Source organism: Mustela putorius, unplaced genomic scaffold (genome assembly GCF_011764305.1).
Source record: "Mustela putorius furo isolate JIRA1106 unplaced genomic scaffold, ASM1176430v1.1 tig00003834_pilon_pilon_pilon, whole genome shotgun sequence".
Taxonomy (NCBI): Eukaryota; Metazoa; Chordata; class Mammalia; order Carnivora; family Mustelidae; genus Mustela; species Mustela putorius.
Window position 1 is genome coordinate 93,296,439 of NW_025421987.1, and position 25,805 is coordinate 93,322,243.

At 37.2% G+C, this 25,805-nt stretch overlaps 1 protein-coding gene across 5 annotated transcripts in view; it reads right to left on the reverse strand.

The window, feature by feature from the left end:
* Positions 1–25,805, reverse strand: part of ATP13A4 (ATPase 13A4) — a 126,367-nt gene that overhangs the window by 41,417 nt on the left and 59,145 nt on the right. For all 5 annotated transcript variants that reach the window (XM_004745283.3, XM_045088728.1, XM_013052609.2 and 2 more), the window contains exons 6-13: positions 24,027–24,096; positions 22,388–22,522; positions 18,705–18,774; positions 9,550–9,684; positions 6,405–6,575; positions 5,189–5,346; positions 4,364–4,552; positions 1,904–1,965 (exon numbers count right to left, since the gene is read on the reverse strand). In XM_004745283.3, the coding sequence (XP_004745340.1) occupies positions 1,904–1,965; positions 4,364–4,552; positions 5,189–5,346; positions 6,405–6,575; positions 9,550–9,684; positions 18,705–18,774; positions 22,388–22,522; positions 24,027–24,096 (990 nt within the window). The remainder of the gene's footprint in view (positions 1–1,903; positions 1,966–4,363; positions 4,553–5,188; positions 5,347–6,404; positions 6,576–9,549; positions 9,685–18,704; positions 18,775–22,387; positions 22,523–24,026; positions 24,097–25,805) is intronic.

Here is a 25,805-nt window from a genome sequence, read left to right on the forward strand (position 1 = left end):
AATAGCCTTTAAGTCAGATAGCTATTTCTTACCTAATATTGAATCGGTATTCTTTGTTATTAATTAAATGTATCAATATTTTTCAAATTTTAAACTTCCCTTTTAATCATTAAAGCCAACTTTGACCTTTTTGAGAGAAAGAAGGAATGGAGGAAGAAAGAGTGGCAGACCTAATTAATTAGTCCATAACCTAAACATTATATCAATTATTTTTATTTAAATTTGACAAGCTGCTTTTAGAAATCGAAAGTTTTATAGATAAGATGATGTCAATTCAAAAAGTAGAAAAGTATTTAAAAAATAGAACATAGTTCATTTTAAATTAAACAAACATTTGGAGTGCCTGGGTGGCTCAGTGGGTTAAAGCCTCTGCTTCAGCTCAGGTCACAATACCAGAGTCCTGGGATCAAGCCCTGCTCAGCAGGGAGCCTGCTTCCCTTCCTCTCTCTCTGCCTGCCTCTCTGCCTACTTGTGATCTTTGTCAAATGAATAAATAAAATATTAAAAATAAATAAATAAAAAATAAATGAAACAAACATTTGTTATACATGTGCTGTATGTACCTGGTATAATGCCACAGCACTAGGAGCACAAATGTAAATAAGAAACACACTGCTGGGACACTTGGGTGGCTCAGTCGTTAAGCCTCTGCCTTCGGCTCAGGTCATGATCCCAGGGTCCTGCTTGGCAAGGAGCCTGCTTCTCTCTCCGCCTCTGCCTGCTACCCTGCCTACTCGTGCGCACTCTGACAAATAAATAAATAAAAGCTTTAGAAAAAAAAAAAAGAAACGGCTCTCTGGATGTTTGCATATTTGAATAAATGCATACTTTTTTTTTGTAGAAGCTGAGGTAGAAACACACTAGTTAACAGGATGACTAGGTATATAACTAAATCTCTCTTTGAGAGAAAATGGAAAGAACTTTAGAATGTTTAATACTTAGAAGAGGTTTCTTTTGTGAACGTAAGTGGCTAGAAACACCAAGATTTATTTTTTAACCCCGGAAAGAGGTCTATAAATAATATTTTAATATGAAAATGTATTAAACACATGTAATTCAAATCTTTTATGAGAAAATTCTAAGTCATCTGCATAGCGAAGAAGAACCATAATGTACCCTTTAATAATATATGTTTTTGCGGCGAAAGCTGCTAAGTGTGAAAGGGAAACACTTTCATTAAAAAAAAAAAAAATGTAAATGTCAAATGTTTCCTGATCCCAAGTGAAGGTAGTGGTGAGAAAAAGCAGCCAAGGCTGCAAAGTCAGCCATGGCCACAAGAGGGCCACACGAGAGAGCTGTGCCAACCTTACCACCAGGAGCTGAAAATTGCTAAAAAATGAGTCTTTTCTGGCCAGACAGGAGGAGTTTCTGGCAACCAAAAGGTGGAGTTTCCAGAACTACAGTACCAGGGAAAATAAGTGCATTAGCTATGGCTCCACAGATGTTCCTCTTCCTGCAGCTCAGTGTACCCAGATCCGTGCAGCATTCTTCCTCCTGGCACACCTCAAGGTTTCAGTTTGTGCAAGAAACGTACTTCCCGAAGGGACAGGGTCCTGGTATTCTCCAAAGAGGTACCCAGGGGTCAACTTCGGCCCCTGGCTAAAATGATGACAGCAAAGTACATTATATAGTTTTTTAACTTTTTTTGCAAATTACATTTTAGCAAGGACCTGAAACCCCTCCATCCCCTAGGTTTGTGAGTGGCACAGGGCAGGGGGTGGTGGAGGGAGATATGTATGTTTTAAGAAGACTTGGAAGTGTTCAAAAAGAGAAATTCCATGAAGATACTATCGCAACCACTGCTCCAAAGTCAAAGTCAAAATGTCTTCATTATTAATTTTCAAGAGAAAATATTTTCTCTGGAGAAAGAGAAATGCGAATGCATTCGGTCCAGGGTACTCACCCACTCCTATCGCAGGGCACAACTCCCCAGAGATCCAAACCATCCCTTGTTAAGGTGCCTGTCTAAACAAAAACAAGCACTCGGTTTACTCTGAAGAGTCCACAGCCGTATAGTGACTACCCATGAGGTATGTTTTAACAGGGAAATATATGTCACGAACACATTACTGAGATCAGCACTTCAAGGAAAGGCACAACGAAGCGGGTGCCTGGGGTCCCAGGCAGAAGGTTTGATGAGCTCACACCGGTTGTCTGGCCAAGTTGGAGATAAAAGGAAGAAAGCAGTATCTGCCTTATTACTCCGGACGCTGGTTTGAGGATCTAATGGTAGACTAAATGCATGGAGAAAGTTTCGGTAAGCCTGTAAGAAGGCTCACCGAGCAGAAGATAAAAAGTATGTCATCATAAATAAGTAATGGAAATAGAATTTGTCCCTGCTCTAAACAGATGGTTTGCTATTTGACACTTAAAAAAAAAAGGTTCTTATTGATATTTCTCTCATGGCAGGATAACGATGAAGAGCTTGGGTTCATTTCCGACACCAGCTGTATAGCCTGGGCAAATCATTTAATCCGTTTGAACATCAGAGCCCTTACCTGTAACAGGCTTATAATCAAATAAGGTTGTTATGAACATCAAATGGGGTAATTCAAAGTGCTTAACTTAATGTCTGACATAGAGTAGGACCAAATTGTAATGATAATTACTCATAATTATTACTTACTTTATTCAAATTCATGTCCTAATGGTCTTTCCCTGCTTCTTTTGCCGGGTGCAAGGGGGAGATGATCCCAACAATAGAACAGCCTTCTCTGTTATGCTAGTTTGATCACAAAATAATACTGAGATGCTGGCAAAAGCCATGTTAACCTTCTGATCTTGGTAGATCACTCAGAGATTCTAGTAATTATATAATACCACTCTGATCCCCTTAATTCTCTGTCATCAAAACCCCCAAGGTACTGTTTAATAGGCACAGAGTTTCAGTTTGGAAAGATGGAAAAATTCTCAAGTTGGATAGTGGTGATGTACTTCGAGCCACTTAAAAATGGCTAAAATGGTTAATGTACATTTTGTGACAATAAAAAATAAATTAAGAAAAAAAGAGAACAACAATTAAACAAAAACAAAACCAAAAAACACCTCAAAGTTTCCCCACTCCCTAAAGAGTATGTATGAATTTCTTAGCCAGAAGTTAAAGGTGCCTCCCATTACTAATGTCTTGCTCTGGCCAGAACCATAAGCCTTATTGCTTTCCTGAATCCATTTGTGTGCCCATGTCCACCTGCCTCTAAAATCCTTGAATCACATTAATTTTCTCTATCTATATTATCATGATTTGACATCTTAAAACCTTTCTAAGGAAAGACTGCTTCTCTGGGGTTGGCTAATACTTCCAGAGGTAGCAAGGAATTCAGCATGTGTTTGACGTGTGAACTAACCAATCTTCTACCTGGCCCTTCCTCCTCGGGAGGCAATAGTTCTCTGCCTTCATCATCCCAGGGCCAAGTGCCAGAGACAACCCTATAGCCCAAAGCTCATCCAAATCATTCAAAGTAACCAATCATAAGCTATGGCCTGACTTGCCTTCCCTGGAGAAATCCCAATAAAGACCATGGCCCGAGCATTCCTCTCACTCCTGTTTTGGTATCTAATCAAAGACTGAGATTCCTCCTGTGGCCCCACATGGCAAACTGTGAGTGTCTCTCCTTACCAGGAGAACTGTGAGTAAGGTTAAACTTTTTTCAAAGGCAATGACCTCTCTCTGCAGGCATCAGTCATCTTTACAAATGAAGACCTGGGCACGAAACAGCCCATCTTCTCCATCTTCCCCCTCACAACTCCCACCCTCAATCAGTGCAGACACAGACCAAAACAATACATTCAAGAGAAGATAGATTAAGAGGCCGGTCATGAATACCTGGCAAATAAGGATAAGTTTAAGCGATATACAACAGATGCGAAAATCCAGTAAGGATTTGATTGGGGTTTTCCTATAACCAAGTCCAATTAACCGAGTAAAACACAGTTATATAAACTCTTCTTTTTTTTACTCATTCATTAATTCAATAAACATTTATTGAGCACTGACTATACACTAGGCAATATTCTTAGCATTAGGGATACAGCAGGGACCATAGTAAAGGGTTTCAGTTTTGTTCTTTGTATGGGGCTTTGACCAGGAGGGACAGAATGCTATTTTCATTAACTGTGTTTTATAGAATATTGGAGCTGAAAGGACTGTAGAAGAGTCACTATTCTGTATCTATTCTCCCTCCTCTAAACCCTAGCATCTGAGAGTCCAAGAGATGTGCCTTTCCTAGATCACACACCCAACCAGAGAAAAAAATAAAGTCCAATGCCAGGTCCTCTGCTTCCTGCCCCAGAAGAGTAAGAAGAACCTGCACCAGATGACAATGATGATAAAATGGTGATGGGCACGAGGATGACATACACATACCTTATCAAAGCAGACGAGGTTTATTTGTCCACATACATTGATCCTCTGTGGACTGATGCAAAAGATGCCTCTCTTCTTCAGCCTCCTCTGGGCATAGATAATGCCCGTGGTCAGGGCAGCAGGCAGAGCAGGAGGCACTGCAATTGTGATGACATCAAGGGCTTTCTTCACCACCTCCTCTGGAGGTTCCTGGGACAAAAATCTCTCTTCAGCATTAACAGGTAAAGCAGTCCTGAACAGCATGGTGCAGATGGCTTTTTTTTTCCTTCTTCTTCTTCTTCTTTTTTTTTTTTTGTTTTTTTTTTTTTTTGTTTTTTTGTTTGTTTTTACTTTTTTGGTCAAATTCCCAGAAATGATAAAAGAGGGTCAAAGAGTATGGCTCTCATACTCCAATGAAAAAGTTTGTAATGCTTCATACTACGACCAGCAGAGAACAATGTACAAATCTGCCATGACATCACCGACATTGGGTATCTGGGTTTTATTTTAAATTCCTTATTTAATAACTATAAAACACTACATTATTGGGATAAATAAATTCTCAGATTGAAAATGAAAAAATAGCATAAGTAGAAGTGTACCAGATAAGAGGCATGTTGGTAGCTCAATAAACGGTGTTTTGTCCCTCTGGATCTTATTTTTATGATATTACTTAGTGATCAGTCTTTCATATTGGGGAACTGTGAGTGTATGTGCAGGTTTCAGTGTTCGACTTTGTTTCCCAGGTTTGTAAACCAGGGCTGAGATTAAGGTTAACACACAGAGTGTAAATTATACATAGACAAGTGTATGTGTGCATGTAGTAAAAGAACAAAAGCAGCTTACCCCGCTGAGCACATAGACACACAAAGTATAGATCATCCCGATGGTTGCTGTCCCCACAAGGCACAGGAGGAACATGATGGCGTCCCTGTAGAGCTTAAAGTTCATTGGCTTCGGGTAGAGAATGGATCTCACGAGGTCACCTTTTGCAGTGTTGAATCCTGGAGTAACAAACACACACTCCACCTTCTCAGGATGACATATCCTCCTGCTAGTGCTCTTCTAAGCCTCAACATGGCCTTCGTTTTTCTCTAGAGATATCTAAACAGTGCTTAAGCCCAAGGACTATTAAAGGATAACTGGGAAAATAGCTGAGTGCTGGAATGGAAATATCTCCCCACACCTATTTCAGAGCCTATTCCTCTCTGATCTTTCTTCTCTCTACTTTCAGTTTCAATGCATTCCAGGGCAAGGAAACCACCGCACTGAGGTCAGAGCACAGCTTTTCCAAGCATATCTTCATTTTTTTTTTTTTTAGATTTTATTTATTTTAGAGACAGCATGCATGAAAGTGGAGTTGGGGCAGAAGGACAGGGACAAGCAGACTTGGGCTGAGTGCCCAGCTCAACGTGGGTCTCGGTCTCACTACCTTGAGATCATGACCTGAGCCAAAATTAAGAATTGGATGCTTGACTGACTGAGCCACCCAGGTACCCCCAAGTATAACATCATTTTGAGGGAATGACTCATGAGCATTTACACACACACACACACACACACACACACACGTTGCTTGACTTTAAACCATATGACCCATTAAATACCAATGGACTTAATTTCTAATACTTTTCAGTGTCAAGCTTTCAGTTGCTAACCCTGCCTAGGATTAGAAAGAACTTGGAATTTGGGGTTAAAAGATCTAGGTTCTAGGTCCAGCTCTGTCGGTGCATAGCTGTGTAATTTTTTTTTTAAGTCTGCTTGGATTGTGTTGAACTCAGCCTATTTACATACAAAGTTGAAAAAGGCATCTTTACTGTGCTGATTTGATACATGGAAATAGTTTATAAACCTCAAAACACATAAATAGTAATTGTTATCAGTATTATTTTTACTAAAACGGCATATGCCATAGTACAATTCACACTTAAAATAAAAAATTTATATATATTTGGCTTATTACCTCAAGATTATTCCTTACTTAATAAATTTAAGGCACTGGACAAATGGAGCAAAAATATTTCATTAAAGTAACAAAATAAAAGAAAAGCTCCTAACTCACCAGTCTGTAGCACCACCGCTTTCACGGTCCCAGAACAGGCTCCCTTGGCTTGGATAATCTCTGTGCCACAGAAGAGGACATGTCGTTTATAGTCTGCTTCACTCTGCATTTTCCAGGGCTCAGAGCTCTCTGTCTTGGGTAGTGGAGTTTTAGTCACTGGAATACTTTCTCCTATAAAAAAACAAGCATCTCATTTTGTGAGGTAAGGAGCCCTCACTCTTTTATTTTTTTTTTAATTTTTTCAATTTATTTATTTTCAGAAAAACAGTATTCATTATTTTTTCACCACACCCAGTGCTCCATGCAATCCATGCCCTCTATAATACCCACCACCTGGTACCCCAACCTCCCACACCCCCGCCACTTCAAACCCCTCAGATTGTTTACCTCTTTGGAGAACAGTGTGGAGATTCCTCAAGAAATTAAAAATAGAGCTTCCCTATGGCCCTGCAATTGCACTACTGGGTATTTGCCCTAAAGATACAGATGTAGTGAAGAGAAGGGCCATCTGTACCCCAATGTTTATAGCAGCAATGGCCACGGTCGCCAAACTATGGAAAGAACCAAGATGCCCTTCAACGGATGAATGGATAAGGAAGATGTGGTCCATATACACTATGGAGTATTATGCCTCCATCAGAAAGGATGAATACCCAACTTTTGTAGCAACATGGATGGGACTGGAAGAGATTATGCTGAGTGAAATCAGTCAAGCAGAGAGAGTCAATTATCATATGGTTTCACTTATTTGTGGAGCATAACAAATATCATGGAGGACATGGGGAGTTAGAGAGGAGAAGGGAGTTGGGGTAAATTGGAAGGGGAGGTGAATCACGAGAGACTATGGACTCTGAAAAACAATCTGAGGGGTTTAAAGTGGCCCTCACTCTTTTAAATCATGCATGCTCTCACTCAGCCTGTGGCAGACGTTTGTTATAAGCTTGCCGTGGGGTAAGGGACAACCCTAGGAGAAAGACATATGGTTCTTGTTTTTAAGAGATTTATAGTCCAGAAAATAAGTATAATGTAGTATTATAAATATTATAAGTTTTGTAACATCACACATGGATGCTTAAAAAGGCTAGATATAGCTACGTGGGGAATGGCAAGTTGTGCATTCCAGAATGCAGGGTGTTGGGGAGTGAGTGGCTATGAGACCTGTGTAGGAGCCAAAGCATGGATGGCCTAAGTGCACATATTTAAGTGTTGAAATGGTTTTTGTAGGCATTAATGGCAGAAGGCGGGTGGGGAGATATTCACTGCTTTCTTCAGGGGACTAACATCATATTTGTGTATAAGAGAGAGCAGTCTGTCTGCTATATGGGAGTGGTCTGAAGTCTGGTGAGACATCCAGTTGGACAGAATGAGGTCTGAACTACAGCAGTTGGCAGTGGGAGCAGAGAGAAAGTGCTGGATTTGAGAAATAAAGAGGTAAGAAGTTATGAAATTTAGGGAGTTCTTTTCATCTTGGCAGGTCATAGGGACAGAGAAATTCAAAATGGCTTCCTGGTTTCCAGCTTGGAGAAAATGAGCAGAGGGTAAGTTTTGTTGTCAACACAGGGATTATAGGAGGAAGGAAGAATTGCCTTTGGTCACCATAAGTTGGAGTCGCCTTGTGGAATGGCTCTGCTGAGATGTCTTGCATTTCTTAATTTGGGTCTGGACTTCAGGGGAGAGGCCAGAGACATTTAGTCAGATTCCCCACCTTACAGACTATGATTAAAGCTATGGGAGAGGTGAGATTACTTAGGGACCACGTGTGAGAATAGAAGAGGATAGGACTAGGACATAGATCTGAGCAACACCATCAATGAAGAGTACAGGGGAAGAGGAGCAGCGCAGGATGCTGGATAGTGTCATCAGTGGTAGAAGAACTTGGAGAGAAGACACAATCTTGGAAAGTTAGGGAGAAGAGTTCACCAAAGGAAGAGATGGTCAGAATGGCCAAAAGCAGCAGAGAGGTCCTTAGGAGAAATCCGCAGAATCCTTTGGATTTGGCAATTGGGACATGGGTGACTTTTACCAGTGCAGTGGGGACAGATTGGGGCAGGTTGAAGTGTTAGTACAAGGTGGTGAATGAAGTTACGGAAATAATTAGGGACCGTTCTGAGAAACAAAACTTATAAAACCTATCACTGGTCTTTCCAGAGTAGGCAGTACAAAGTCAGATATATATGCTGCACTTGTGCAAGAAAATGGTCCTTAGCACTGCAAAAGTCCCAGTACTAAGAGATTTAGAGATTTTTAAAAATCTACATAGTCCTTATAGGAAGAAACCTGGCATGCCACACATTTAAAAAGTTTTTTGGTAAAGTTAATAGAAGAAAGATGTGTGTTCTTGTCTCTATTCCATGCCTTCCTGTGCTGCCCAGGGGAAATGGATCCAATCTGGGCTTTCATGAGAACCATAGTAAGTCAATGTGTCTTCTCGGCCCCCTGGTCCATCTGTGAAAAAGACTTTATGATTCTTCTTTATCTTACAGAAATGTTGGCAAACATCTCCTCAAAGGTATGCGTGAGAACTCAAAGCACTGTGACCTTGAACAAGTCACTTCGCCTTTCTGGACCTCAGCTTCCATATCCATGAGACGTAGTGACCTCTCAGGTCCCTCCCAGCTCTAGCATATTATTTAAAAATGAAATACGGTTAGTCCAAAATTCTTAGTGTGTATTTTCACAGCAGCAGATGTGCCAAATCCTGTGTCATGAACTTCTTAACATGTTCAAGCCAAGCCAAAAAGAGCTCGGACTTGACCATCTGGGTTTCAGAATGTCATCAACAGCTCTCATATCCTCCAAGTTTATTTGAAGATATATTTTATATGAAAACACTAAACATAAAAGTCACAGTTGATTCTGAAATGTCTAATGATCTCTACAGCCTTTCAAAATAAAATGACAGGGTTGCAATACCCTTTGTTCAAGAGGAAAATGCTAAGCACTCAGAAAGTTACAACTGTATCAAACTTAGCACATAGAAAGCCGCTTCAGTTTGAACCCTCAGAACCATCCAGAGCAGGACAGTTAAGTAAGACTTCACTGTGAGAAGGTGCCACAGCAGCCCCATCCTCCGCCACTATTGCTCAGATAGAGGAGGAAGCTGGGAGAGCTTGCAGAGGCTGTAAGTCGTGAGACAGAACCACACCTGTCAGCATGCCTTCGTCTACCACACAGTTGCCGTCAATCAGGATGGCATCGCATGGCATTTGCACTTTGTTCCCCGTCAAAACTAATAGATCTCCAGGTACCAGGAAGCGTGATTCCAGCTCTTGGACTCCAGCTGAAAGTGTGAGATGGCAGAGTCAAGTCAGATTTTTTTTCCCCACAAAAACATAATCTAACAACTCCCTTAATTGGACATCAATGAAAAAACAACCAGGACATTTTTAAAAAGGAAGCTGTTCCTCAACATTGATTCAAAATCTGGAAACAATAAGGAAAAAAGTAAAAAATTACATAAAATAAAAACCTTTGTGTGGTGAAACAATAAATAACTAAGCAGAGAAAAATACTAAAGACAAATTCAGAAAATATGATTGAAACTTATATTACATTATATTACAAAAGATTAACATTGCTGATATATAAAGAACTCCAGAAGAAAAGAGAGAGATGTATAGCAAATGACTATAGCAAAATTGCTAGAGATGTTAGCATTCTACATGTGTGCACGCACACACACAATGCAAGGGGCATGTTAAACATTTGAAGAGATCTCCTTCTTATTCATAACTTAAAAATTCCAAGTACCTTCCCGCCTGCCTGCCTGCCTGCCTTCCTTCCTGTCTGCTTTCTTGTAGCTCTTTCCTTCCTTACTCAGCCCCAAAGCTATAGACGTTCAACAAGCTAGGTATCCTTGCAGAAAGCTGGGGATGTGGTTGGCAGCCTGCTGCAGGTGTTGGAGACTAACCAGGATGGACAGGTGTTTACCTGGTGTGGGGCATGTTGTCAGAGCCCAAGGAGGGAGAGAAGGGCCCCATTGGTGACAGTGGCCTGGTGTGAGCTGTTGGAGTCCAAGCAGTGAAGTGGAAGTGGGGGAGAGCATCAGTAATGACAGATGATGGGTTACACCCAGCAGGGATTGATAGAATGAGTAGATATAATGAGGCTAATGAGAGCCAGGTTTCTTATGAAGAACGGAAGTTACAAATATAGATGGAAATAAAACTAGACTGAACACTGTGGTATTGGATTAGAATTGGAGACAACAATGTAAACTGATGGTTTTCAATAGACAATAGATAAAAAATAAAATAGATATAAATGAATATGTATAATACATATATATAATATGTTTGCTTGTCTTTTTTATACATATATTTGCTAATTCTGTTCTCTGAGAAGGACTAGGAATAATGAAATTCCAATAAGGATGTGCATATCTAGTGCCCAAATTTTGGTTTCTAAATTCTATTCCTCCCCACCCCCCACCAAAAAAAATTAGCATTTCTTAAGGAAATGCTGTCCAAAGCTGTCCCAAAAAAAAAAAAAAGTCATATAAGCTGGAACATTTTATTGCACCATTAAGTAAAACCGTACTCAAAGAAAGATGGAGGCAGATAGAAAAAACATCAAAGCCAACTTAACAGTCTCTCATTGCCCAAATCTGAAATGATTTGAACATCAAGTAAATAATGATAAATGAACTATAACCCATAAAACAAAATAGGAATTCATGAGTCCATATGACTTAAGTAAACGGTAGATAAATGGGAAGAAAAGATATAATTAGAAAATCATGATTTGGCAACTATCAAAGTAATAATTCAGCTAAGAAATGGCAATGGATACTACTAGTGGATAAATTTAATGAGGATGGCTTGTTTATATAGTCTCAAGTATCTCTCAACAAAGCAACTATTAATTACAAAGGACAAAAGAGTAAATTTACAATGGAGAAAGATACTATTTAATCAAGTGATCCAAAGTGATCCAAATTAATATCATTAGTAATGGGACAAATTTAAATTATGTACCACATGAGAGGAAATGATGAGGACATGATGTCACCTCTATGATATTTCAGCCCAAAGTGCATAACCTGAATTTAACTATGAGGAAACACCAGACAAATCCAAATTGAGAGACATTTCACAAAATAACCAGAGTCAAAGAAGTCAAGATCATGAAGTCAAGGAAAGATTGAAGATTAAAGAGATGTGTCAAACAATATTTCTGTATAATTCCAAATCCTCTCTTATAAAGAACATTATTAAGACCACTGGAAAAACTTGGATGGGGTGTGAGCACCAGTTGCTATTAACATGTCAATATTAACTTCCCGATGTTAATGGTTGCACTGTCATTTATGTAGAAGAATGTCCTTGTTTGAGAAATATACACTACAATAAGTAGGAGTTGCAGAGCCATATGTTGGCAACTTACTCTCAAATGGCTCAGGGAAAAAGTTATTTGAACTATTCTTGTAACTTTTCTGTAAGTTTTAAGTTATTTTCTAAAAAAAGAAAAAAATAAATACATCTAACATTGCCCACCTAGCTAATTAGAAAAAGGTAAAAGTTTGCCAGCATATTCTGTCAACAGGTCTATGAGGAAACACACATTTCTGGCACAAACGCAAGCTGGTACAATCTCCATGGAAAGAAATTTGGCTAGATGTATCTAGCAAAAGAGCATACATGCATTTATTCTTTAACTCAGCAGAAGATAGACTATGCCAAAGATAGACTGGTGGAAATAAGAAAAGGCAAATTTATGCACAGCCTTTTGATTACAGCACTATCTTTAAAGTAAAAAACTAAAAAGTAAAATAAAATCCTTCAATAGAGAACTGATTGAATAAACAATGGTTTACCCATACACGAGAGTACTAGAAAACTGAAATAATGAGCAAAAAAAAAAAAGTTATATATTCTGCTATGAATCTCCAGGAAACATATTTAAGTATGTAAATACACCTGAAACTAATATAATATTGTACGTCAACGATGTTTCAATATTTTTAAAAAGCAGGTAAAGCAAACATGCCAGCAAATATGAGCTAAACCTGTATGGTATACCCCTGTTATGCAAGCAGCAGTGTAAATATATACACTATTTTGTATATAGACTATATAGAAATGGATATTATATATCATTTCTTTGTATCTTTTCAATGTAAGAATAAATCAGAAACAAAAAAAATTATTCTTACAGAGACAGTGAGTGCACAAGGTAGAGAAAAGAGGGATAGGAGCCAGATTTCCTGAATGTTTTGACTTACAGGTTTAACTTTTGAACCATGTAGATATTTGATATAATATCTGGTTTTTTTTTTTTAAGATTTTATTTATTTATTTGACAGAGAGAGATCACAAGTAGGCAGAGAGGCAGGCAGAGAGAGAGGGGGAAGCAGTCTCTCCACTGAGCAGAGAGCCAGATGCGGGGCTTGATCCCAGGACCCTGAGATCATGACCTGAGCCGAAGGCAGAGGTTTAACCCATTGAGCCACCCAGGTGCCCCTGATATAATATCTGTTTTATTATTTGATATATTATTTGATATTTGATACATTATTTGATATATCTATATTATTTTATCTTTTATTTTGATTTTTTATACAATTTATATATTTAATATATAATTTTATTGAATCTATGATTATATATTTTATATCATATATATTTGTGTATGATACCCACATAAGCTAATACAAAAATATATTTGAAAAGTTAACACTAAAAATCTAAAGCAAAATGAATGAGATAAACCTATTGAGTTGCTGATATAATCATACAGAGAACCGTTTCAAGCAACTTTGAAACATAAGTGTTTTTTTAAACATATAATTTGTACAGTTCATATGGTATATCACAAACAGAGGAAAAGAAAAACTCCAACAAAATCTCAAATTGTTTTTAGGAATTATATTCTTTCCAGGTGTTTTGGCTTTCAACTCTGAAATTACTATATATGAGGTACAGAGAAAATGAGTAATTTGTTGCTGTCATTGAGAATTGCAACTTCTGAGATAAAGGAGAGACTAAAGTAAAATCAACAAAGTTAAGTAAAAAGCCCGCAGTTCTAAACTTGAATTAGAAATGTCAGAAGATGGGAGTCCTGCGTGACTATCGGTTAAGTATCCAACTCTTGATTACGACTCAGGTCACCATCTCAAGGTTGCAAGATTGAGCCCTGTGTCAGGCTCTCGGCTGGGCATGGAGCTTGCTTAAGATTTTCTCTCCCTCTGCCACTCCCCCTACGCTTTCTCTCTCCTCTAAAAAGAAATGTCAGAAGACTAAATCTGTCTTCTGAAAAGGCCAAGCAATAGTGACTAACACCATAGTGAGCGCTCTGGTTGAGGTCTATAATAATATATAAGAGCTCTTTGGAAAAAAGGATGTGTCCAGGTTTGGAGCAGGAATTGTCCAAGGTAAGTTTGGAATATCCTATCATATCAGAAAGCAACAAAACTTTTAAAGGCTCCAGGGGTCATAGCAGAAGAATTCAGAAGCCAACCTGAGGAGGCACTCAAAAGCCAAAGATGAGAAAATTCGAGCACAGTAAGAGTAAAAATTGCCATGGATGGAAATGTGTCGACCCATATGATCGCATAATGACACTAAAAAATCCTTTAAGGAATGCTAGAGGATCAACCCATTATTCTGAAAGCTGGTACATAAAAGGAAATAATCAAATATTAATCTTGTCTTTCTTAAACAAACTGAAACTCAGGGTAATGAAATAGTTGAGGAGAGTGTTTTTCTTTATATAAATATTCCACTTAGTATGTGAAAATCATATGATAGAAGTAGGAATTTCAAACTCTTAATGAAATAGTTAGTCTAAGTCATAAACATTTATGTAGGCTAACATCACAAAAAGAGGATAATCAGTATGTATCTCTCATTGGAACTATGCAATATCAGCTATGAAATATTCTTGTCAAAAACTCAAGCCTCTAACAACCAATTTACAGGAAGTGTAGACCACAGAAAATCGTGTTAAATAATTTTATGAATATGTAACCAATATAATCTAAACTGTAGAACCCCTAGGATGAACTATTTGCTTTCCTCAATAAAAAATTTGTGAGGAAAAAAGTAAGATATAAAGGAAGGAATGTGTAGAGTTCAAAGAAACTAGAGACTTATCAACTAATAGCAAGATGTGGGCTTTATTTGAATATTATTTGAAAATATATGGATGTATAAACACACACTTGTGGTTCAATTGGGAAAATTTCAACTCTTCTATGTAATTGATTTTTTTAAATTATAGAATTATTTTAGGGTTTTTTAGGTAAAAGAATTAAAAAGGAATCTTTATATTTTACATATACACTGCATTTTTTTTCACATTAAATTACATGATATCTGGGATAATTCAAAAATAATCCAGAGAGAGGGATGAAAAAGATTCAGTGTGTTATGATTGTTGAGTCTAAGTGATCGCTATATGGGATTTCATTATCATATTCTTCCCATTGTTGTATGTATGCAAAACATTTCATCACAAAAGGTTAAACAAGAAAATGATCAGGGTGTTTTTAAAAGGGGAAGTTTTACTTCAGCCACAAAAAGGAGCAGGTCTATCTTCCCATCCGAAACAAATGCGATATATATATATTCATATATGTTTTGATTCATATATGTATCGATATTCATATACAAAATATATGAAACAGTGGTTTTAAATACCTAACATAAACAACAAAAGACAGGAAACAAGTGAAGGTGCCCTACAATTGCTCAGTTTACTGTCTTTAGAGAGTTCCCAGGCCATTGTGCAGGAAGGGGAAACCCAGACAAAATCCAGAGGTCTCCTTGACTTCAGAATATAGACATGACAGTCTATAGAGACTAATCATCACATGCATTTGAAGAAGCTACTAGGAAATGAACAATTGAACATATACCTTTTGAACTACCACTCACAATAGCATCAAAATCATGAAATATTTAGGAATGCATCTTAGAATGTGTAAGACCCACACACCGAACACTGCAAAACATCACTGAGAGAAATCAAGGACCAAATTAACAAAGATTGAAAAATGGAGACATATACCATATCCATAAGACAGAAGACCCAAATTTATTAACATATCCATTTTTCACAAATTAATCTATAGGTTCACCACAATCCTAATCAAAATTTCATCATTTTTTTTCTTGTTAGAAATTGACACTTTGATTCTAACTCAAAGGTTCTAATATCAGAAAAGCAACACTGAAAAGAAGAACAAAGCTAAAGGACTAACATTATCCTATTTAAAGACTATTTTTTTTCTTCATTCACCCATCCTTTATTTTTTTAAACTTTATTTTAGTTTTTCAGTGTTCCAAGATTCATCATTTATGCATAACTAATTATAAAGCCATTTGATGGCATTGGTATAAAGCAAGCAGATAGATGATTAGAACAGAACAGGGAGTCCAGAAACAGATTCATCTGTGTATGAGCAATATTTGACCAAGATGCAAAGACAACCCAGTGGAGAAAGGACAGTCCTTTCAACAAATGGTATTGAAATATTTGAATGTCTATTTGCAAAGAATGAACTTCAGTTAAAAAAAAGAACCTCGAAATGCAATACAGATCTAAATGTGAAAGCTAAAACTGAATATTTTAAAAAAACAATGTAGTTTTTGTTTTGTGTTTGTCACTATTAATCTCTAAGGGAGACTGCCCATCTATCATGAGTTTAACATTATTTGATAAGACTGACCATATAAATTATGAGTTCCCAACAGCATTCAACTATCAAGTAGAAGAGTTATATACAAAATAAGAATAAAGCAGATGTTGGAAGTCCAAGTGAATTTCAAAAACAGTTTTCTCACTGTCCAACATGTCTTCCCAATTCTGTCATTCTGTTGTTTCTCTTCCTCAGTGTACATTTAAGACCTCAGATGAAGTTTTTTATGGCCATTAATAGGAAAGACTCCTAAACACTTCGTGGTATTAGATCCTGGCTTAAAAGAGCCCCAGAATGACTGTGGAGAAGACCATCATCATTCTCCTTCACAGTGGGCAGAAATCCACCTATTACATTAAGTTTCCTATCATGCCTGAAAAGAAAGATTCCTAGAAGACAAGATCTATGCTAATTTATAATAGGGAGCAAAGAATTGTTCTGAAAGATTGCAAGTATATTTGCCAATTAGAAGGACATTATTATGTCCATCATTATTATCATTAATGATGTCTAGTCTGGAGAAGGCCTTTTATATCTGGAGAAAACAAAACAAAACAAAACAACATCACTCTATATTTTATGTAACATTTTGATCCTGAAACCTAAATCATTTCTGCTTGGGCTACAAATTTATAGATTTTTGTTTGCTACTTTGTGTTATAGGAAAATATCTGTTGCAGTTGTTAATTATGGCCCCCTTTCCTGGGAACCAGATAGATATGTTCATAGGATTGGAAAAAGAAAAACTAGAATTATATCCACCAGCCCGTTCTTATAATTACTATCCCATTTTGAAAAATGTCGATCGATTCTTGATAAAATGCATTGTTCAGATACTTTAGGAAAATTTTCTTCTTTGTACTCCCTACCCTCCTAAGCAACAAAGTTGTTAAAAACTGTTAAATCTGTTCAATCTACTCTTACCTTTAACAAATTTCCCAGATGTGTAGAATTTCCAAGCAGGGCTCCTGCTTGTAACTCTTCATATTGAGAAGGATTTGATGAACTTATTCTAGAAAGTAACTCATATTTTCCTATTGTATTGTTATAAAAATGTATTTTTGAATCTCAAAAAGTACCTCACCTCAATTTATTGAATAGATATTCATTAAAAACTTACATATGAAACACTTATTTACATTAGGACACCACAGAAAAGTTTAATAACCTTGGGTTAGTCAAAGGGGTCTTAGATGTAATGCAAAAAGCAAGGTCCACAAAAGGAAAATTTGATAAACTGTACTTTAACAGAAGTAGAAATATCCACCCTTTGGGAGACATTGTAAAGAAAATGGAAACAATAAGTCATAGTGAGAGAAGATCTTTACAAATCATATTTCTGATAAAAGCTTTGGATTCAGAATATAGAAAGAATTTCTTCTCGAAAGCTAATTAGAGAAAACAATATAATAAGCAAAAGATTTGAACAGATACTTCACCAAGAAAATATATAAGAAGAAAATAAGCACTTGAAAAGATGGTCAGTGCCATTAGTCATTAGGGAAATGCAAATTAAAACTACAATGAGATACCACTACACATCTGTTAAAATGGCTAAATTTTTAAAAAATGACCATACCAAGTATAGACAAGAATGTGGAGGCCCTACAATTCTCATACACTGCCAGTAAGAATGTAAAATGGTACAAACACTTTGGGAAACACTTGGGCAGTTTCTTAAAAAGTTAAACATTTACCTGCCCATATGACCCAGCCATTCCACAATTATGTATTTTCCCATACAAAATGAAAGTGTATCTCCATGCAAAGACTTGAACTCAAATTTTCATTGAGACATCATTTGTAATACTCTAATACTAGGAACAATTCAAATTTCCCATCAGTAGGTGAATGGAAATACAAACCAATCTATCCATACACAGGGGTTCGCCTCAGGAATAAAAAAGGAATAAACTATTGACATATTTAACAAAAGGACACATTTTAAAATAATTATGAATTTTATCCTTATAAAATTACCCCAAAATATGTTATAAAAGACATAAAAATGCCTACTGAATAATACCATTTATATACAGTTTTAAATATGCAAAATCATTGACTAAGGATGGGGATGGGGAGAGAGAGAGGTTGAGAAGAGGGATTACAAACAGGTACAAGGCAACCTTTGGGAGTACTGAATAGTCATTATCATTATTGTGGTGATAGTTTCATGGATAGTTACACAGATGTACATAAGTTAAAATCTATGAAATTGTACATTATAAATATGCTCAGTTAGTTATATGTCAATTTCATCTCAATAGAGATTTTTTAATGTTTATTTTATTTTATTTTATTTTGATTTTTTTAATTTACTTGACAGAGATCACAAGTAGACAGAGAGGCAATCAGAGAGAGAGGAGGAAGCAGGCTCCCTGCTGAGCAGAGAGCCTGATGCAGGGCTCCATCCCAGGACCCTGAGATCATGACCTGAGCTGAAGGCAGAGGCTTTAACCCATTGAGCCACCCAGATGCCCCAGTAAAAAAAAAAAAAAAAAAATTTTAAGGCAAAAATGCCTCAAGCACTTTATTCCGTTAGGTAAATGTACAGAAAAAAAAAATGCATATGAAGATGAGAGTAGTAGAAACAGAGATAAAAATTTAAATACTGTTTTGATTCATATGAACACACACAGATCTAAATTAATGAGACTTACCTTTTCTCCGACATACTGAGACTGTAATACTATTATGTGACTCAACTAGGCGGTGAAGTTTTACAGATTGCTGAAAGAGAGGAACGGAAAATAGGAAAAGCCTTATTTATTTGAAGATACATCCAAAGTATTAATTCAGTAAAGCATTAGTCTCTTTAAAGATAGAACACTGTCTTGTGCCTGACTGAATATGCTGGCTAAAAACAAAGGACTAAGTAGCCGATCAGTCAACAGAAAAGTCATCCAGCTTGCTGTCCTGCTTACCAACAATAAGTATGTGTTCTTTGGTAGAAAGGAATTTCCCAGCCTGCTTGGTTCACTCAAAGTCGTTTTTGATATCCATAAATCTGTCTTTAGTTCTTTCAGTTGAGAACATCAAGAACTTTAATCATTCAAGATATGTGTTTATACCTAAATAGCTTCACAAACTAAGCATTATTTCAGGCTTGAGTTATCCCACATCAGAGTTCCTAATCTATAACTTTATAAGGAGTTTGGTGGTGCCTGCTATTTCCTCATAGTATATGTTGTATTAATATATGAAATACATAGGACACTGAGAGTGAATCCATAACAAGACAGAAAAGAAAGATATAATAAGATTATATTAGATTTCACATTAATTAAGAAACTGTTGTGTAAAAGAACTACCTGCTTCTAGGAGTTAAAACTCCTAATCATTTAGTGTATTCATTTTTTTATTCTGATTTTGCTATTTAAGACACCCCCTAAATCTCTGACATCAAACCATTTACAGATCTGAATAATATGTCCTAAGAATGATCAGTAGAATAATATAAGGTGAAAGATAGAGTGTTCTATTGTTAACTTATTCTTTTATTCATTTTTGCATTCACACAACTTTATTAAACAACCTTTATGTGCCAGGGACTATGCTAAGAAGTGGAGATGCAATGGTTAAAAAAGAAAAAAAAAGATATGATTCTTACCAGCAAGGAATTTACAACCCACCGGGAAAAATATTTTTAATCAAATAATCACAAATATAAAGTTATCATTACAATCAGAAATAAGGGGAGAAAATGTTCTTTTGGAGCATATATAGCCAATGGAAGCAGTAAAAATCTTCCCGAAAAAAGTGGCTTTGAATCAAATAGATTGTTGAATCTCTGAATGTCAAACTCAAAAGAAATATTTGGATTTGAAATATTTATAAATTTTAAAGTCACTTTAGAATTCATTGGTATACAGTTACAAGAATAATGAAGAATTTCTTAATATAGTCACGTGAAAAGGACAACAAGACATAGTGTTAGTAGAAGCAATAACAAAACTGGGTAGGAAATGATATAATGATGCTACCTGATGCTAATATAATGATGCTATAGTTTGCATATTGTTTTGATGTTGAGAAACTCCTCCCCAAGGAAAAGCCAGGTAGAAGAGGAGGAACTATAAAAAGAGACAGAGAAAGAACTACTAGAGAGGATGACAGTGTGTGTCTCTGAAGTCCAAGGGAAAGAGCATTTCAGAAAGAAGCAATGGAGCAGTTAACTGTCAAATGCAAGGGAAGAGGGTTAGCAAAAGCTGCAATGCGAAGAAAAAAAAAAATGTCCACTGTGGGAGAGGGACTATAAAATCAGCAAACAAAAGACTGACAATCCAATAAAAATTAGTGGAGGACATGAATACAGTTCACAGTGAAAAAATACAAACAGCTTAGGACATGACCAAGTGCTCCAATCATAATGGAAACATGCTGTTAAAGTTATGGGATTCTATTTTCACTTATATTGGCAAAGATAAGGAAAACCAACACCCATCTACTATTGGGAGGAGTGTAAATTGTTTAAGAGGCATTTTGACCACATCTATTAAAATAATATATCTAGTTTATAATTATAATTTCAAGTATAGAAATTTTATATCTCCATACAAGTCATATATAAGGAGACAATATACCTGTTATATACATAACTACATGTAATATAAATTATGCATATTCATAATTTATATATATTTATAAACACACATATATGTGGAGGTGTAGACAGGTATATGTGCAAGAATTGTCATTATTTTAATAGCAAAAAACTAGAAACGATCTAAATATCCAACAACATAACTGGTTTAAAAATTATGGTACATCTAGAGAAAACACATTTGTGCAGATTTGGGATGATATTTAAGATATATTAGGTGAAAAACACAAGTGCAGAACAGTGTGCATAGTGTATTTCCATTTGTGTGAAACAAATTAGTGTACATGTGTTTAATACTGCTAAACATTATAGAACATTTGGACCCAGTGGATGCCTTCAGAAAGGGGATCTGGATACTGGGAGAACCAAGGTTGGAGGGATATTTATTTTTTATTTACATTGTATTGTCCTATTTGAGTCTTTTAAAAATTATGTCCCTGTATTACTCCTTCTACTAAGAAAAAAATAACTAGTTTAAAAAAGGAATTTAAAAAAAATTTAGGGGCACCTGGGTGGCTCAGTAGGTTAAGGCCTCTGCCTTCAGCTCAAGTCATGATCTCGGGGTCCTGGGATGGAGCCCCGCATCGGGCTCTCTGCTCCTCAGAGAGCCTGCTTCCCTCCTCTCTCTGCCTACTTGTGGTCTCTCTCTGTCAAATAAAATCTTTAAAAATAAATTTAAAGCTAGCTATGGCATTAGGATTATAGTGGTGACCTTAACAAGAGTTTTTTTAATGGAGTCGCAAAAGTGAAAATCAGGTCAGTATAGCGAAAAGTGAGAGGGAGATCAGTAAGTCATGAGAGCATGCATAAAGAAGTTTTCCTACAAAAGGAAGAAGAGAGGCTGAGTAGTAGCTAAACGTAGAAGTTTTATCAAGAGAGGGGATTGTTACTTCCCTTGAGCATGTTTAATGCTGATAGAAAGGCCATTGGGGGAGTGATGGAGGAGGTCCACTTACAGTGACCATGTAAGTACCCTGAGCAGATGGAAAAGGATGCTATTGCAAGCATAGGAGAGGGCCCTTTCTCCTCTGTAATAAGAGGGCAGGGCAGAAGGGAGGCAGAGACAGGGTCATTTGGGAGTTTGTGGGTGGGGAGTTGAGCAAATTCCTATCTTATAGTTTCTATCTTCTTTGTGGAACAAGAGGGGAGATTATCTTCTGAATTAGAGGAGTGGAATAAGAGTAATTAGGCATCTCATAAAAAGTGAGGAGAGTTTGGTTTGAAACCTTACTTTTGAGAATGGGAGACTGTGATCAACCAATCTCTTCTACATGACTTTTTCCCAAAAGCACTTAGACCCCTTGATGTGGGCATAAAGAAAGACAAGTGTTGGACTCAGGCTTTAATGAATAAGTACCATCCAAACAACATGGGCAAAAGAGTCATTATTAAATAGACTCTCCCACCTTCCACCCCCTCCCACCACCTTCAGGATCTAACAGTGCTATCTGCATATATTTTTTCACTTACTCACAATTCATAGAATTTGTATCTTCTAACTGATCAGCCTGAGTAAACTAGAGGGAAAAACATAACTTGGAAGGCTAGGAATTGGGATGTGAGAGAAGGAAAAGGAATACCATTATTTGGCATAAGTACTTGTGTTAGATATTCACAAACCTGATCTCATTTATTGTAGAGTTGGCAATAACTATTTTCTGATTCTTCTTTCTAACAAAATTTCAATAAAGTTCCTACTGATCTCTTTCTGTGGCCACAAGATTGGTGGGAAAAACTCACCTCTCTGAGATCATAGACCGTCAAAGCTATGGACATGATGGACATAATTATGATGGCAAAAGCATATTCCTTATAGTCTTCACTAAACCACAAACAGACACTGAAGAGTTGAAATATGTAAAATGGATTTAAAACCTGTTGGCAGGAAAACAGCAAGACAAAAGGAATAATTAGTCTTCACATTAGCTATTCATTGACTTGTTTGCTTTCATAAATCACCCTATACAATATTCTCATTCTTATTACATTTATTCAGTAATTATCATATGCCAGACACTGTACTAAGCAACTTTACTTAAATTTTCTCTTTTAATTTCCATAATTACCTTATTACCCAGAAGCTATTACTTATCACCATTGAAAAGGTGGAAAAGCTGAGTCTCCCAGACCTTGACAAACTTGCTCAACCTCACGCAGCTGTAATAGCCACAGATTAGGGCTTGAACCCAGGCAATCTGGCCCTGGAGCCCTTACTTTTAATCACTATTAACTTTATCATTTACAAAGTAGTGTCTCATGGATCCTCATACTGACCATCGCAAGGGTGTTGGGTGTGAATATTTCCAGGTCCTGTTTACATGTACTGGCCATTAGAAGGCTGAAATTAAGACTCCAGGTTTACAAAGTTAAAATGTTCTCAAGTCTGTTGTTCTTTCTTATGACACACCATCTATGATCTTCAAAGCCATCAAAATACCTTAGATTAATGGCTAAGTTGAAGACCACAATTGCTCATAAGTAGAGAGCCAAGCTGAAAGTGGGAAACTTGTCACTGAATATCTAGAACACTGTGGAGAAAGGAGAGGCTAACTGCAACAGTCGTTAGCCTGTTTTGGTTTAAGACTTTTTGTGCCCTTACTCCAATACTTTCTAGTTTCTTTCTATTTGTTTAGGATGGGAACATTATTCCTTGACTCTGGTTAGGGAAGGAACACACAGAAACATTTCCTTTCAGTTTCTTTTGCTTCCTTCCATTCCTGAAAGAAAACTTGCTAGAAATATTCAGAAAGTACCTTGAATTTAGTATGTTTTTTATAAAGGAAGTAGTGAAGTACAAGAAAAGACCCAGAGTACAGCTGTACAGTTATAGTTTCATAATAATCATGGCTAAGTGAAAAATAAGCCCAGTAGTAGAGTCAAAGAGGAAAAATTCAACTCATCAAATGATGTTTAAGTCCTTTTTCTCCTCCCACACACACATTGAGATGGAGAAAACTAGTAAGTCCAAGCAGATGTTTTTCTTCCTATAATTCTAGATGTTGAGGAAATTGTATATTGTGTTCATAAGAAAAGTTCTGAGTTTTTTAAATTTTTAATTATTATTTCAGTTTGACAAATTTGAGACAGACTAAGAAACATAGGATTAAAAAGGAAAGAAAGAGAAGAAATGTATGTTTATCCAGTTATAAAAGGATAAGTGGATACATCAGCATCATATCTTATACTATATCAGGCAACATGTACAAAAGATGGTCTCTGAGAAAAAGAGTAGAAGAGAGATATGAAGAAACTATACTTCGTATTTTTTTTTTAAATATCCCAAATTACAGTTATGTATTGACAAGTAGCATTCCTGATCTTTTAACTAGAACTGAATTCCTTTATTCTCCAGCCAGGATGAAGAGAAAGTACTGATTACCTCCTTGATGAGTAGTTTCCAAATTGGTGTGATTTCAACATCAATAGTATTAGGCCCACATATTAACCTCCTACAGAGAGAAATCATAGATCAGTTAGTTATTAATAATAAAAATGAAACCCACTTTTTACTTGTTCATGAAAAGTTCTTTTCACTCTCTCACAATCAACAAAAGTCCCCCTTGTTACATAATGTCCCCGTCCTTTTCAAAATAAGTGAGGAAGGGGAGAGTACCCAAGGCCAAAAACAATAAACTTGATCTTTTTGCATCTGTTGAATTGACTCTTCCTCAGGTCTAAATATTTCCCTGATGGCAATTTGGGTATTTAATTTAGCCATTGCCTCATTAAGGTAGTTTCGAGATTGGCACTCTCTCAACTCTGTCCCCAACTTTGCCTCTGTGGATGTGGGATGGAGGGATAATTACAAGAAAATCGTTTTACCTTCCTACACTTGTTCAGCTGTGGGAAGCTGCAGAATTTGTTTTAAGAAAAGATGTTGGGGACATTAGGCTGCCGGCAAGATAGCAGAGGAGTAGGAGACCTAAGTATCGTCAGGTCCCAGGAGTTCAGCTAAATAGTTATCAAACCATTCTGAACACCTACAAACTCAACAGGAGATTGAAGAGAAAAAGAGCAGGAATTCTAGCAACAGAAAATTGAGCACTTTCTGGAAGGTAGGACATGTGGAGAAGTGAATCCAAAGCAACATACAGGGGGAGGGGCCTGCTCCTGGGAAGTGAGAGAGCAGCAGTGCACAAAATCAGAACTTTTAGAAGTAGGCTCCCCTGAAGGACATCTCTCCAGAAGCTAAGCAGGGGGTGGAGCCCTCTGGGGACAATGTGGTCTCAGAACCCTCAGGGTCACAGAGAGACTAGGGATGTCTGAGTGTGGCAGAGCCTCCAGGTATCAGAACAGGGAAGCCAGCTGGAGAGATGGAGACAAGGAGTGGTCTCTCAGCTCGAGGTTACCTTAAAGTGTGATCCAATGCACAGTCGGACCACTGCTCTTCAAGCAGCTACCCCACAAGTGGCAGATCTGGAGAGATCCCTTCCTTCCTCCTCTGAAAGGAGCAGTGCGGGAGCACACTGCAGGAATCTGCTGGGTTTGGAGACTCCAAACCGGGTTGTGCACCATAGACAGAAATGCTCAGTCACAGGCCAGGTGAGTACGAAGCCCAGCCGGGGACCAGGGAGAGGGAGTGATTGACTGCTTTTCTCTGAGGGTGCACTGAGGAGTGGGAGGATAACATTTTCACTCCCATCCTTCAAAGCTCTATGGAAAGCATTCAGGAACAAAAGCTACCAAGAGGGGAGCCAGAGAGACTCACTGGATTAAGCCTCTACCTTCAGCTGAGGTCATGATCCCAAGGGTCCTGGGATTGAGCATCAGGCTCTCTGCTCAGTAGGGAGCCTGCTTCCTTCTCTGTCTCTTCATGCCTCTACCTACTTGTGATCTCTAGCTCTGTCAAATAAATAAAATATTTAAAAAAAAAAAAAAAGCTACCAAGAGTGAACTGAAGGAACAGATTGCTTAGCCTGGCCCCTGGCAAGGGCAGTGCAATTCTGCCTCAGGCAAAGACATTTGAGAATCACTACAACAGGCTCCTCCCCAGAAGATCAAGAACATCCAGCCAAGACCAAGTTCACTGATCAATGAGAACTGCAGAATGCCAGAGCTAGGGAAAAGCAACACATTGAATTCATGGCTTTTTTCCCCAAGAATCTTTAGTCTTTCAAAGTTAAATTTAAAAAAAAAAATTCTTTTTCTATTTTTTGAA